Genomic DNA, 15,734 nt, shown 5'->3' on the forward strand with positions numbered 1-15,734 from the left:
GACAGAAAAGAAAAAAGTTCTTGCCAGTGTACTTGCCTATCCAAGAGTTAATATCCAGAATGTGTAAGACACTCAATGTACAGTGTCATCCAGTTAAAATTGGGGAAGTGATCTGAACAGATATCTCCAAAGAAAGTGTACAAATAGAGAAATTCTATGAAGAAATGCTCATTCTGAGCTATCAGGGAAATGCAAATCAGAACCACAGTAAGACCATCATTTCATATGAGACAGAAAAGCTATTGTCCAAGAACTAAAACAAGCAAAATGAGAGCTCTTACAGTCTGCTGGCACAAATATAAATTACAACAACCATTATGGAGACATTGAGAGGTTTCTCAAGTTGTATGGTATTTGCACAAGTGAAACAACTTGCACATCTATGCAATTAATACAACACTATAAGAAAGGAAGAAATAGGAAGTGGAACTATGAGTCAAGTGTTAGAGCGCTAGTCTTGAGCTCAAAAAGCTAAGAAACAGCGCCAAGGCCTGGAGTTCAAGCCTCAGTGTAGGCACACAAAGGAGGAGGAGGAATAGGAAGAGAAAAAGGAAGAGAAGACAACAAGAAAGCAGGACAGGCTTCTCTAACCAGAACCGTGAGAATGAATAGGGTCTAATCAATGTCTTTGAATGTCTGAAAATAGAACAATCAGAATGGTTTGGGGTAGTGGATAGAAGAGAGTGAAAGAATAGTGACAGACATGACTGGCCTGAGGTACATTGTACATGTGTGTAGAAATGTTACAGTGGAATACCACCACCCCCTTATAAAACTAGCATCTGCTATAAAGAAATTGAAAATAAAACTACTATATGATTCAACTCTCCCACTTCAGAGTACATATCCAAAGGAAGTGAAGTCAATACACTAAACAATAAATGAATAAAATACTGGCACTTGAACATTGATTGCAGAATACTTACAGGGACCATGATACAGAATCAACCTGGGTGTCAGCAAGGGATGGGTAAAGAAAGGCAGTGTATACATATAGTAGACTAGCACTCAGCAATAAAGAGGAATGAAATCCTGTCATTTGCAGCAAAATGTCTGGACTGGAGGACATCATCTCACGACAAGCCTGACATGGGAAGACAAGTACATTTGCATTCAGAGGTGAAGGTTAAAAAAGAAAATCAATCTGAAAGAATGGTGATTACCAAGAAGAGATTTATGAAAAGGAAAAGCTTTTTTAAAAATTCTTTTCCTATGGTATTGAAGTTTGTACTCAAGACCTTGTGCTTACTAGGTAGGTGCTTTACTAGGTGATCCCTTCACATTAGGTCTTTCACTTTTTACCTGAGTGAGCCTCCAATTGCAATCCTTCTACCTCTACCTCCCACATAGCTGGGATTGCTATCACATAGCACACTTGGCCCAAGAGGCAGGGCTCTTGAAGGAAGATGAACAACAGGCACCAGAACACAATTAGAAGGAATAAACCCAAGTGTTCTGCAGCACTGGGCTGCACGGTTTCACCATAACCTATTGTATATTTTAGGAAGAATTAAAGACACTCAAAGGTTCTCAACAGCAAATCATAAGAAATCATAAGCAGATGAAAACTTAAAGTTACCTTCATTGTATACCCTATGTTGAAATCAACACACCATGCCTCACAAAAATGTACCATTAGCATGTTAATAATTTTTAAAATACCAGTGGAAAATTGTAGACAAAGGAAAGGTAGAAGTAATAGCTACTTGGCAGTGGAATAAATGGACGTAGCTCTCCCATGATTGCACAAAATACGTAAAAGGTGGCAAAATGTCAATCCAATGACTACACCTAAATGTAATATCTTTATTTACAAGTGTGGTTGTCAGAGTACAACAGTTGTGTCAATTCCAGGAAGAATTTCTCTTTCCATGATCACTGCATTCAGTGAAATGTGGTATATCTTATCTGTTCAATCTTTCTCACTCAGCTGGGCTAGATTGCATGTACAGATTACATATATATTATTATATATGTTATATGTCATGGTAGTCAGAGCAAGCTAACTCTTGACTTGAACCAATAGCTGCAAGGTTTGAAGGACCAGATCTCAGAAAAGAAAGTGAAGTCGTTTATATCTCTACTCCAGAAGTTATTCTACTAGTAGCAATTGGCTTTCCATAAACATTATTATATGGTGCTTTCCTTTGGGCCTTTGGAATATCTTCAAATTGGTTAAGATTTTCCGGGGTTTGATCAAAACGGAAGCCTGTGAAAAAGACCCAGAATTAGAGGCCCGGTGAGGTGAGGTAAGGTAAGATAGTCTCATTCAATATGCGATTATATGTACTGGGTGAGATCTAATCCATATTCCTCTTCACTTCTCTCAGAGCATATATGTTTGTATGCTGTTTATCTGAAGCCATATTTGCCCCCACATTAATAGCTAACTGGTTCAGGGTAAGTATTGAAATTTGCAAAGGCTCAGTTATCTTCAGCTATACAACTGAGGTAATATTTTTGTGTGACATTGATGTGATGTGCTTTGAGAGAACTTAGCCTCATGTCTGGCATCTTGTGCTCCATAATTAACTATCATTGAATAGTTAGTTTGTTTTTGTGCCAGTCCTGGTGCTTAAACTTAGGGCCTGGATGCTATCCCTGTGCTTCTTCATTCAAGTCTAGCACTGTACCACTTGAACCACAGCTCCACTTCCAGCATTTTGGTGGTTACTTGGAGATAATAGTTTCATGAAATTTCCTGGCTGGCTTTGAACCACAATCCTGATCTCAGCTGCCTGAGTAGCTAGATGGTGCTGGTTCTGGTTTCCAACATTTTGAAGCTTTTTGGTTTGCTTATTAAAAATTATGACTACGGGGGCTGGAAATGTGGCTTACTGGTGGAGTGCTTGCCTAGCATGCATGAGACCCTGACTTCAATCCCTCTGTACCACATGAATAAAATAAATTCTAAAAAAATTATGACTGAGCTGGGCACTTGGCTCATGCTTGTAATCCTAGCTACTCAGGAAGCTGAGATCTGCCGATTATGGCTCAAAGCCAGCCCAGGAAGAAAACAAATTAACGACCAGGAAACTGGAAGTGGAGCTGTGGCTCAAAGTGGTAGAGTGCTACTTGAGCAAAAAGAGTTCAGGGACAGCACCCTGGCCCTGAGTTCAATCCCTTCCCCCTCCCCCCCCCAAAAATTATAATTCAACCCATATGCAGCTCAACAATTCCATTCCTGAATGACAATCTTTTCTGAAAAGGTAAAAATGACTTGGTAATCTCACTCATCCCTATGCTGTGTGAGCTCTGGAAATGTTGGATGCTTAGAAATATGTTCATATGTAAGATATCATTTTTGTTCATTGAGAATTTTCCATAAAGTATTGCTAAAAAAAAAAAAATCACTTACCCTGGAAGTTAACTGATGAGTTGCTTGTAGCAATTTGCTTCCAATTGGCAATATACCTAAAGCACATTATAAGGACATTAAATAGACTGACGTGATAACTTAGTTCATGATTAATCTCAATGTTCAATTCTCACTTTCCTTCGTCCTTATGCAGGCAGCTAAGGCAGCCTCCAGGACAGAGTTGAAAATGTCAAACCTATCATTTGGGGCCCCCTTCCCTTTTGCCTCCCTCCAGCATGTTTCTTCATATTATGAAGTTTCTTTCCTGTAAGATCCTGCATTGAGTACCTAACAAAGATGTTAGCTAATTACTTTTAAGTTAAAAATTTGGACTGAAAACTCTCAACTATAACATCTCCAGGAAAAATGACAAGAAAACCTTTTTGATTTGCATTTCCCTCAAGAATATATTAAATAAGTTAAATTCCCATGACAGAGGGCTGGAAAGATTTTGCTCAGGGCTTCAGACCTGATAAGAGATTACTACTCAAGCCATGCCCCCTGACCCTCAGACTAAGGGTAGGGTATGTGTGTATGTGTGTGTCTGTGTCTGTGTGTGTGTCTGTGTGTGTGTGTACATGTGTGCCAGTCCTGAAGTTTAAACTTAGGGCCTGGGTACTGTCCCTAAGCTTTTTTGCCGAAGGCTAGTACTCTACCACTTGAGCCACAGATCCACTGCCAGCTTTTTCATGGCTAATTGAAGATAAGAGTGTCATGGACTTTCCTGTGCAGGCTAGCTTTGAACTGTGATCCTCAGATCACAGCTTCCTAATTAGCTAGGATTACAGGCATGAGCCACCAGTACCTAGCTATACTTTGTTTTTTTTTTGGGGGGGGGGGTCCGGTTGTGTGGCCTGAACTCTGGGCCTGGGCGCTGTCCCTCAGCTCTTCAGCTCAAGGGTAGCGCTCTACCACTTGAGCCACAGCACCACTTCCGGCTTTTTTCTTTTTTCTTATGTGGTACTGAGGAATCAAGCCCAGGGCCTCAAGCATGCAAGGCAAGCGCTCTACCACTGAGCCACCTTCCCAGCCCCCTAGCTATACTTTTTATACAATTTCATGTTCTTAACCTTGTTTCTAAACCTCAAAGTAATAAGTTACACAAAGACATAAAATTAGAATCAAAACACCTTGGTCTAATTTTCTGTTTTTTGGTTTTGTTCCTTTCTTTCTTTCTTTCTTTCTTTTTTTTTGTCTGTCATGGGGCTTGAACTCAGCCTTGGTGCTGTCTGCTGTCCCTCAGCTCTTCAGCTCAAGGCTAGCGTTCTGCCACTTGAGCCACAGTGCCACTTCTGGTGGTTTATTGGAGAGAAGAGTCTCACAGACTTTCCTGCCCAGGCTGGCTATGAACCTGGATCCTCAGATCTCAGCCTCCTGAGTAGTTAGGGCTCCTGAGTAACTAGAATTACAGGCATGAGCCACCAGCACCTGGCTTGGTCTAAATTTTTATATATCTTTTTTTCTTTTTCTGCTTAGATAAATGATCCTTTTTTTTAATATTTTTTTGGAAAGAGCATGTTTGTGGTCCCAAGATTCAACCTAGAAATGGGAAATGCCAGGAAGAAGGAACACATGCTTTGTCTTTGCCCCCTATGGTGGCCTATGTACTTACTCATCAAAGTTGAGTGTGTTGGTCCAGTTCAGTACTTCATCCACCTCCCACTCCATTACAGAATCTACCCCACCCTCCTCAATTGTTCTTATTAGTCCTTCAGTGGCTGTGTGAATTAAATCTATGGTTTCATTATTAGACGTCTTGGCAGCCAGGGTTCCAGCGTAGTACCTAGAGGAAAGGAAGAGACGTAGATCCTCACATGCTCTTGACAATTACTGCTGCTACCTACACACTCACACTATTTTACACGGTAAACCAAGTTTTCATTCTATATAAATGTGTCTAAAACAAGACCTCCATGTTGGAAACTTTGTGCAGGGGAGGACGCGGTGGGAAAAGAAGCAACTTAATCACATTAACCAGAGGGGCCTCACTGAAAAGTCTCTTCTTACGGGCAGCCTAAGTTTATATGCATGCAGGAGAACACAGCAATGAAACCTGTTGGGATTGTTTTAAGAGGGGGAAAGTAGAGTGGGAAAGAGTGATGGAGGGGGTGAGATTGATTAGGATATATTGTACACATGTGGAAATGTCATAACGAAACATCCCTTGTACAACTAATGCCAAAAATTCTGTCAGTAAAGTGTGTGTGTGTGTGTGTGTGTGTGTGTGTGTGTGTGTGTGTGTGTGTGTGTGTGTGTGTGTGTGTGTGTGTGTGTGTGTGTGTGTGTGTTGGTCGTAGGGCTTGAACTCAGGGCCTGGGCTAGCCTGAGCTTTTGTGCTCTAGGTTAGCACTCTACCACTTGAACCTAGCTCCACTTCTGGCTTGTGGATGGTTCATTGGAGATAAAAGTCTTATGAACTTTCCTGTCTGTGCTGGCTTTGAACCATGATCCTCAGATCTCAGCTTCTTGGGTAGTTAGGATTATAGGCATAAGCCTGTAAGGACTCAGCTTTAAGATACAAAGAAAAAAACAACTTACCTAATCACTGAATCATAGAAATATGGAAAAGAGCTTAGGCACCAAAAAACAAACCCACTCATTTGATAGGCAAGGGAATAATTGGGGGGATTCAGTTACTTCTACCAGATATTTTTCATGTTTTCTTATTTACTTCTTTTTTACTTCTTTTTGCTTCTTTTTCTTATTTACTTTCTTCTTACTTTTTTTTTTTTTTTTGGTTGGTGGCTGTTATTCTCATTTCTGCCTTTTTTTTTTTCAGATGAAGACATTGAGACTTGGAAATTTTTCAGGACCATGATATAGTAAATACCTAGAAAGCCAGTATTCAAACTTGACTAAGTCCAGCCACCAACTTTGATATTATTTTGATCTCCTATCTGTACATGCACCAAACCAATGAGTACAGATAAGTCAACAGCTCTTACTAAGGACACTGGAGCACAGTCATGCATTGCTCCTCAGCCAGGAAGAAATGTCCTGAGAAATGTGATGCCACTTGATTTTCTCATATAATTATTGGGGTGTATGTACACAAACCTGGCTTTGTTAACTACTATACACCAAAGGCAATGTGGCATAGCTATGGCTTCTAGGTTACAAACCTGTACAGAGTGTGACTGTCGTAAAATCTGAAGGTCAACCTTCTGTTCCACTCATTCACATGGTCAGTCTTCATGCCAGAATGAAAATGTCATGATTACAGCAGCTTTAGGAGTCTTGAAACCAAATAATATAAATTCTCCACATTTGTTTTTCTTTAGATACTATATGTTTCATTAGTCAGCCTAAGTTGGACACCTACTTACATCTGTTTCATCCATTCTATCTTTTTAATCTTCCTTTTCTTTTCTATATCCTGCCTTCTCTTCAGCTTAGAGAAATGGAATTCTGTTTCCTTTTGGCTTTCCAGGATCTCATTGTCTGTTGGTAACCAAAACTGTTGAGAAATGAAAATGAATAGGCCAAGTGTTGCAATATGGGTTCTGTGTTTAGTTTGCTATAGACAGGAGCTTGTATGTTCAGTAGGAACAGAAGAGAGAGTCTACCGTCCCAAGCTATTCCTAATAAGTGGTGAGTCAATGATACATTGAAATTTCAAAAGTGTATGCATAGAAGAAGATCACATACTTTATACTGAGGTATTTTGTAAGTATTCAGTGAATGAATGAATGAATGAACGAATGAGCAAGTCAGTGTATCTTTAGGGTACATGATGTAGTTCAGTGCTTGTCCTACAAAATTAAGTGAGGAGAGGGGAAGGATGGGTAAGAATGATGATATGGGTAACATTGATCAAGGTGCATTGTATTCATAAACTGCTTTGTTGAATGGCAACTCCTTTATACAACTACTTAAAGATAATAATTTTTAAAAGAGTGGATGTTGGAGTTGGGAATGTGGCTTAGTGGTAGAGTGCTTGCCTAGCATGCATGAAGCCCTGGGTTCCATTCCTCAGTACCACATACACAGAAAAACCAGAGGTGGCGCTGTGGCTAGCCTTGAGCAAAAGAAGGCAGCTAGCTTTGAGCAAAAGAAGCTCAGAGATAGTGCCCATACCCTGGGTCCAAGCCCCAGGACTGAAAAAAAGAGTATGTTGTATCATCTCAGATGAGTATACCTAGGCTACCATTGGTACTTTTAGCTTTTGATGATGCCAGACTGGGAGGAACACAGATACCCAACAGAACACAGAGGTGCAACTATGACTGACTAAGACTTCGTCCACATGACATTATCTTCTAGCTGGTTACCTGTTTTCCCACTTCTAATCCATGCCTACACCTGTACCATCCAGTAGGCATCAAGGGGAGCCTTTATTGCCTTCACGACAGTACTGCCTGCCCTGTGAAACTACCAAACATACCGACTGCATTCTATCTAGGGGTTCTGTTTGCCTCCACTGCCTTTCTAAGTGAAAGGTGGATCATGGGGGGTGAGGGTGGAGAGAAGGGATGGCCACCTTTACCATTGCTTCAACTGACCCATGACTGATGCTTTGCAGAGGACTGAATCCACATGCTAGTCACTTTCAGCCTTTCATATTTACCATCTAAGTATACCATCCACATTGTACAACCTGCATATCTAACCTGCCGAGTCCACAGAGAGCCTAGTTTCAAAGCTAGGTATTGAAAATAGAAGCAAATGTTCAGAAAAGCAGATTATTTTGGTATCCTTAGAATATCTGTAATGCCTCAGTAGCTGGAAACTTATCAACTAAATTGCTAGCAATTACTATTTTTAAATTTAAGGGTTCAAAAGTCCATGACATACTTATCTCTGATTAATCTCACACACACACACACACACGCACACACACACCACACCACACACACACACACACACACACACACACACACACACACACACACACACACACACACACACACACACACACACACACACACACACACAGAAAAAGCCAGAAATGGAGCTGAGGCTCAAGTGGTAGAACACTAGCCTTGAGCAACAAATCTCGGGGAGTGTCTGGGCCCTGAGGTCAAGCCTCAGGACCAGTAAAATAAATACATAAAAACTTAAAAATTCATGGATTCTTAAATACATAAAATTAAAAAATTGTTACTATAGTTTTGCTCCTTACTCTTTCAGAGACAGGCCTCCAGCCATTGTTTTCCACACGCCGGTACCAGCCACTCCGATCTGTGTCCTGAATTCTATCATTTTTGTTGTGAGACAGGTGTTTTGCCACAAGTTTTGTGTAATCTCTAGGGCTGTTAGCACACAAGTCTTCAACGTGTCTGTGAGTAAAAATTTTATAGTATATTTCAGGTGGAAACTTCATCTGTAGATGGAAAAGTTCAAAAGACCATTGTAATGCAGTTGCAGACAATGGTTTACAATTTTATTTTTTAAAATCACAGCTTTCCAGTTTCACATAAACGTGCTTTGCAACCACCACATTAGAACTCAGGTGTACTTACCCCACCTAATCTGAATCGTACGTGGATGCCAGCAGCTGCATCCAGAAGCTCAGCCTAAAAGACATCAACATACTGTAGGTATCAGCAAATACTTCTCACTCTATTATTTCTTTTTTTAATATATATTTTTATTGTAAAGATATTGTACAGAGGGGTTACAGTTACATGAGCAAGGTAATGAGTCCATTTCCTATGGAGCATTGTTATAACCTCCTTTATATTTCCCCTACCATCCCTTTCCTCCCCACCTCCTCAACTCCTCCCTCCCTTTCCCACTACCCCTTCTCCCCCCCTCCGTAAAATTGTAAAGTTTGTTATCAACATGCTGTCTTGTAGGTCTCATTGTTACAATGGGTCATCCTGTATCCTTGTTTTTTCACTCTATTATTTCATGATAGCTTCTGAGTATTATTTCTAGAAGATGTTTTTGTGCCAGTTCTGGGGCTTGAACTCAAAACTATGGTTGCTGTCCCTGAGCTTTTTTGCTCAAGGCTAGCATGCTACCGTCTGAGTCACAGCTCCACTTCTAGTATTTTAGGTGGTTAATTGGAGATAAAAAAATCTCAGGGACTTTCCTTCCCTGGGCTTGCTTCAAACCATGATCCTCAGACTGTGGTTTCCAGAAACCTTGGCAGGGGTGATTTGGAGTATGAAAACGTTGATCTGGGTGATGCTTACACATGTGTTTACATTGTGATGACTCCTGTATTTGTACTTTATGCACCTTCAACTTGTGATGGTGTAATAAGATGGCATATATATATATATATATATATATATATATATATATATATATGCAGTACTGGAGATTGAACTGAACTGAAGACCTCATGCTTGCCAGGCAAGCAATATACATGAACATGTTACCATCTCCTTTTTACTGTAGTTTCATTTATCAGACAGATCCTCTTACTTTTGTCTGGGACTAGCCTTTGATCATGATCCTTCTACCTCTATCTCCTGGTATTATAGGTATTTTATGTCCAGCCATCATTTTCTATGTATTTATATATTATGAGCTTTCAACATGTAATACTTCAATAAAAAGGTTTTCAAAAGAAGCCAGAAGCTGGTGGCTCATGCCTGTAATCCTAACTACTCAGGAGACTAAGATCTGAGGATGGAAGTTTGATTCCAGCCTGGACAAGAAAAAGCTCAGGGACAGGCCCAGAGTTCAAGCTCTAGGACCAGCCACCACCCCCAAAAGAAAAGTTTTTAAAAGAAACAAATATTGGCATCTTAATCAGCTCTGTGTTGGCATCTTGATCGTGTGTGTGTGTGTGTGTGTGTGTGTGTGTGTGTGTGTGTGTGTGTGTGTGTGTGTGTGTGTGTGTGTGTGTGTGTGTGTGTGTGTGTGGTGTGTGTGTGTGTGTGTGTGTGTGTGTGTGTGTGTGTGTGGTGTCCTGGGGTTTGAATCAGTACCTGGCATTATCCTTGAGCTTTTTTTGCTCATTGCAAGCACTCTACCACTTCTGGCTCTTCTTGGTGGTTAATTAGAGGTAAGAGTCTCACGGACTTACCTGCCCAACCTGGCTTTGAACCATTATCCTCAAATCTGTTTCCTGAGTAGCTCAGATTACAGCCATTGAGCCACCAGCCCACAGCCATAACCACACATTCTTAAGAAAAAGAAAAGTATGTTATGTCAATAAATAACATCCTTACCTCTTTAGGATTAATGAATCTCACTATCTGACGAGGCTCCCCTTGTCTTCTTAAATCAATCAGATTTTTAATATGTTGGAATATACAAGCATTCTAAAGGTTCAAATACATAAGATTTCATGGTAAAAATGGGATTTTCTGTTTCTTATTAGCTATTTGCTTACTAGGGAAAAAACAAAACAACAATAAAAATAGTGTTTGTGATACAAACTAGATTTTAGAATATTATCCATTCAGGGTTTGTTTTGATAAGCTAGACAATAATGCATTGTTCGACAAAAGTTTTACTCTTAAATTTATACATGTACCTCTGTTGGCTATTGATAAAATATCCAAAACTTGAGTCCCATCTGAATAATTCTTCAGAATATTTTAGGATGAAACAAAATACAAGCAATGGTTAAGAACACCAGGATTTCAGGCTGGGAAGGTGGCTCAGTGGTAGAGCGCTTGCCTTGCATGCATGAGGCCCTGGGATTGATTCCTCATCCTGAGCACTACATAAGCAAAAAGAAAAAAGCTGGAAGTGGCGCTGTGGCTCAAGTGGTAGAGCACTAGCCTTGAGCTGAAGAGCTGAGGGACAGCGCCCAGGCCAAGTTCAGGCCCCACGACCGGACCAAAAAAAAAAAAAAAAAAACACCAAGATTTCATAATATTATCTGCGTTCAATTGTTGGTATTTACTGTGTGATGAACAACTTGCTGGACATCTCTGTATTCAGTTTCTTTACTTAAACATGGGAATGAGAGTAGCTATCTCACACGGTTATAGTGAAGAACAAATGTGTCACTATTGTGACACAGAAAGCACTCACAAGAATATGAGACCCTACCCAAATTATAACTAAAGTGAAAAGGAATGGGGTGTGGCTTAAGTAGTACTACCCCTGCCTAGCCACTACAAGGTCCCAAGTTGAAATACCAATACTACAACAAATAATAAGAAATAAGAGGGGAAATAATTCCTAGAATCAAATGAAATACAAAGAGTTGGAGGTGTGGCTCTGTTGCTAGAGTGCTAGCAAATGAGCAAAAGCATCAGGTACTGAGTTCAAGTTCCATCTTGGACCAAAAATGAAAATAAAATACTGGAACCTTTAAGATATGGCAAAGGAACAAGCAAAAGGAAAATTTATAGTGCTTTGAGCAAGTATATTAAAAAAAATCAGCCAGGCTCAGTGGCTCATGTGTGAAAGCCCAGCTACTTGGGTGGTTTACCAAGAATCTATCTCTGCCGGGTGCTGGTAGCTCACACCTGTAATCCTAGCTACTCAGGAGGCTGAGATTTGAGGATCACAGTTCAAAGCCAGCCCGGGCAGGAAAGTGAGACTCTTATCTGCAATAAATCACTAGAAAACTGGAAGTGGTGCTGTGGCTCAAGGGATAGAGCACTTGCCTTGAGCTGAAGAGTGCAGGGACAGCGCCCAAGCCCAGAGTTCAAGCTCCACAACCGACCAAAAAAAAAAAAAAAACTCAGAGCTAGTACTCTACCACTTGAGCCACATCTCCATTTCAGTTTTGGGTATTTTATTAGAGATAAGAGTCTTACAGACTTTGCTGCCTGGGCTTGGCTTTGAACCATGATCTTTAGATTTCAGCCTCCTGAATAGCTAGCTAGTATTACAGATGTGAGCCACAGGTGTCCAGCTGAAACCTTTTAAAGAAAAGTGTTGTCCACAGTTCTGTAAATAATAAACTACTGAATTTCAGAATTTTGGTATATCTTCAGGTTTTTCAAGATGAATTGTGTGTGTGTGTGTGTGCGTGCGCGCGTGCACACGCGCACACGCGTGCTCGTACAGGGGCTTGAATTTAGGGTCTGAGTGCTATCCCTTAGTGGGCTGGCACTATCACATGAGCCATACTCCACTTTCAGCTTTTTGTTGGTTAATTAGAGATCAGAATCTTACATTGACTTTCCTGATACGGCTATACAGATCTCAGCCTCCTTAGTATCTAGGATTATAGGAGTGAGCCACCAGCAACTGGCTACAAAGCTGATTTTGTGACATACAGATACTACCACAATAAAGCTGCTAAGAAACTCACAACAAAACATTTCCAGGCACTCTGGATGACTCTTGCTGCTCCATCCTCCTTGACAGATGATAGGGTATCTTCCTGGGTCACCTCAGACTCCTAAATAGCAACAAGCAAAATTAATATATTTAAAATCATTTTAGATGCTCCATGAGCAAACTTTTAAGTAGAGCTCAATAGAAATTCAATAAAGGGGCAGGGCACCCAGTGGCTGACACCTGTAATCCTAGCTGCCCAGGAGGCTGAGACCTGAGAATCATGGTTCAAAGCCAGCCCAGGCAGGAAGGAAAGTCCATGAAACTCTTACCTCCAGTTCACCACCAGAAAACCAGAAGTGGTGCTGTGGCTCAAAGTGGTAGAGAGCTAGCCTTGAGCAAGAGAGCTCAGGGACAGCGCCCAGCCCCTGAGCTCAAGCCCTACAACTGACCCCCCCCCCCACCAAAAAAATCAATAACGGTGTTTAAATGAAAAATGAGGTTTGGTATCAAAATCACTGTAATACAAAAAGTCACCTGTCAACTGATAGTTTTTTTTTTTCTAATTTCAACAGTGTTGTAGAGTTCAATATGCTTCTATTAAATAAGAGGGGACTGAGTTTCGAGGTCTATGAGCTCTAAGACAGGGCTCCATCCAGTGTGATCATCTTTAGAGTCTATAACATTTTTATATTTACCATGTAAGTTGAGGTAACTTTTGTTACAGTATCTCATGGCTGTCAGGAATTTGTTTTTTAAAGCAGCCGCAGAGAACGCTGCCATGCATGGATCTCAGGGAGTACACCTGCCTTTCCATGTTTCACTCTCCTTCCCCCTGGAAAAGCACAACACAACCCTAGAACAATCCTAAAATGGTTGGGATCCAAATCTGTACTTCCTGTTTTGTTTCCTTTGCTGCATCTTAAATGACTTACAAGTGTATTGCAGGTTTTTCACCAATTCCGTAATTTTGATTTTCATTTTTACCTGTGCTCTTATACTGAGGGAGAAGACAAAACCAAAACATCTTTAAAGGGGTGCATGGAGGGCGCGGCCCCTAAAGGCCCCACCCAGGCAAGGCTCAGACCAGCTGCCAGAGAGGGGAGCCGAGAAGAATGAGGGGTTAGAGGAGCAGTGGTACCGTCTCAGAGGTAGAAAACTCCATCCTTCAGTGCCCAGGTCCACCGCCTGGCTGGCCTTGTTTCCTTGGTAACCACGCAGAGGTAAATGACGCACTTCTTTGTCCCGCCTCCTAGGTCCCGCCCACCTCTAACCCCCAGCTCCCCGCAGCTTTCCACTTGGGAGGGACTTATCTTTGGCTGGAAGGGAGTCATCTCACGAACTCAAACCTGTACCCTAAAGCTAGTCTATTATTAACTGTCACTTCCCATGTCTTTGGAAAGGAAATCAAAATGATTGCCCAGAAGTTGTTTATAAAGCCTGGTGGTCATTTCAACCAAGAAACAGTGGGATGGTTTCTATTTAATGAAGTCAATTAGTTCCCTTGTAAATATGAACGCTAGCCTTAAGTGATCTGCAGGCCTTGCTCAAAGAATCAGCTGACTGCAGTCCTTTGTCATTGCTAAACCTAAATCCCTTAGCTAATAAAGCAAAAACCAGCTTTGAAGTGAACAGAGCCAAATCCTTAGATGAGTTTTCAAGTTTTCAAGTATGAGTATCCAGCGCATTCCGAATATGAGTATGGAATGCAAAATATCCAATTTGGGGCAGTTCTTAAGCGGTAAACTGTCATATTGGAAAAGATTGGTGTTTAGAACAGCTAATCTCCCTCCCTGACTCCTCCCACACATCTAGGGCACATTTTTTCCTATATAATAATCATATTTGTATGGGAAAAAGTAATCTGGAAGTTAATTCAGCGATTGGCTGAGCTTCCAGTGTTCTTATTAAAAACCATTATGGCAATCATAGTATGCAGAGGGTGAATTGCTTCCCTAACGTAGTTTGTTACCTTCGTGGATTAATACACTGTAATCATAAATAAATACCAAAAAATGCAGAAGGCAAAGCACACATTATGTATGCCTGTAACTTTTCATCTAGCACAAACCAGGTTTAGAATTTTAACTTCCAATCTCCCAAAAAACACAACCAACATAAACACAACTCAGTGCCTCAAGACTGTACCTCAAAGTGGTTAGACCAATAGATTTAAACATTACCACAGTTTAGAAATTTAAAATTAAAGTTGGGCACTGGTGGTTCATGCGTATAATCCTAGCTCTTCAGGAGGTTGAGATTTGAGGATTGTTGTTTGAAACCAGCCCAGGCAGAAAGTCCATGAAACTCTTATCTTCAATTAACCAACATTATTTTCAATTAACCACCAGAAAACTGAAGTGGTACTATGGCTCAGAGTGGTAGAGTGTTAGCCTTGAGTAGAAAAGCTTAGGGACAGCACCTTGGCTCTGAGTTCAAGCCCCATGACTAACAAAAGAAAAAAAATTAAATACTATGAAACTAATTCAATAATTCAAAACAATTTTTAATGTTGAGAATAAAATGTAAAACATATTTAATGCATAAAACCTAGTTTAAACACTTTAACAATAAGCTCTGCATATTCTAATGGAGTGTTTAAGATAGTTTTGCTTCCTCGTTATCAGGGAAGAATTTCTCTTTACCAACCATATAAGGTAAGAAATAGAAGCCAGGGGTAGGTGCCCTGTCATTTTGGCTATTCAATAGAGTGAGATCAAGATTTAAAGTGAGCCTCTGCAGAAAAGACATGTGAGACATCACCAATTAACCAGCAAAAAGTCTGAAATAGAGCTGTGGTTCAAGTAGGAAAGCACTAGCCTTGAAAGAAAAAAATAAAGCTCAGGGATAGCACCCATCCCTGAATTTAAGAACCATGACCAACACACACACACACACACACACACACACACACACAAAACTTTAAAAAAAAGAGTTGATATGAGAAAGGATAAATTCTTCACTGTAGGGGGAGAGAATGCACAATTAAATCCTATTTCTTTCCCTTGCACTTTCGCACTGGAACAAACTCCAACAGACAAGGCTGTCCGGGAGCATGACATCTTTTAAGATTGTAGAATGTATTTCATGTAGTTAAAATAAAGAAAAAACTCAAAGTTGCCAGGCTTGGTGACAGGTCTGAAATCTCATGTCTGCCATGCCAGCACTGGGAATGCTGAGGCAGGAGGATCTTTTTTTTTTCTTTTTTAACATTTTATTATTGCTATCTTTAAGT

General features: G+C 40.5%; 1 protein-coding gene across 1 annotated transcript; it reads right to left on the reverse strand.

The window, feature by feature from the left end:
* Nucleotides 1–1,792: 1,792 nt before the first annotated feature.
* LOC138821369 (protein MFI-like) lies at nt 1,793–13,707 on the reverse strand. The gene is made up of 9 exons (XM_070013545.1): nt 13,641–13,707; nt 12,534–12,623; nt 10,486–10,578; nt 8,821–8,874; nt 8,481–8,681; nt 6,685–6,815; nt 4,971–5,141; nt 3,359–3,414; nt 1,793–2,209 (listed from the first exon to the last, which is right to left on the reverse strand). The coding sequence occupies exons 1-9, from the start codon at nt 13,662–13,664 to the stop codon at nt 2,073–2,075; spliced, it is 957 nt and encodes a 318-aa protein (XP_069869646.1). The 5' UTR covers nt 13,665–13,707; the 3' UTR covers nt 1,793–2,072.
* Nucleotides 13,708–15,734: the final 2,027 nt, after the last annotated feature.

Source organism: Dipodomys merriami, unplaced genomic scaffold (genome assembly GCF_024711535.1).
Source record: "Dipodomys merriami isolate MVZ:Mamm:240054 unplaced genomic scaffold, mDipMer1.0.p SCAF_91, whole genome shotgun sequence".
Taxonomy (NCBI): Eukaryota; Metazoa; Chordata; class Mammalia; order Rodentia; family Heteromyidae; genus Dipodomys; species Dipodomys merriami.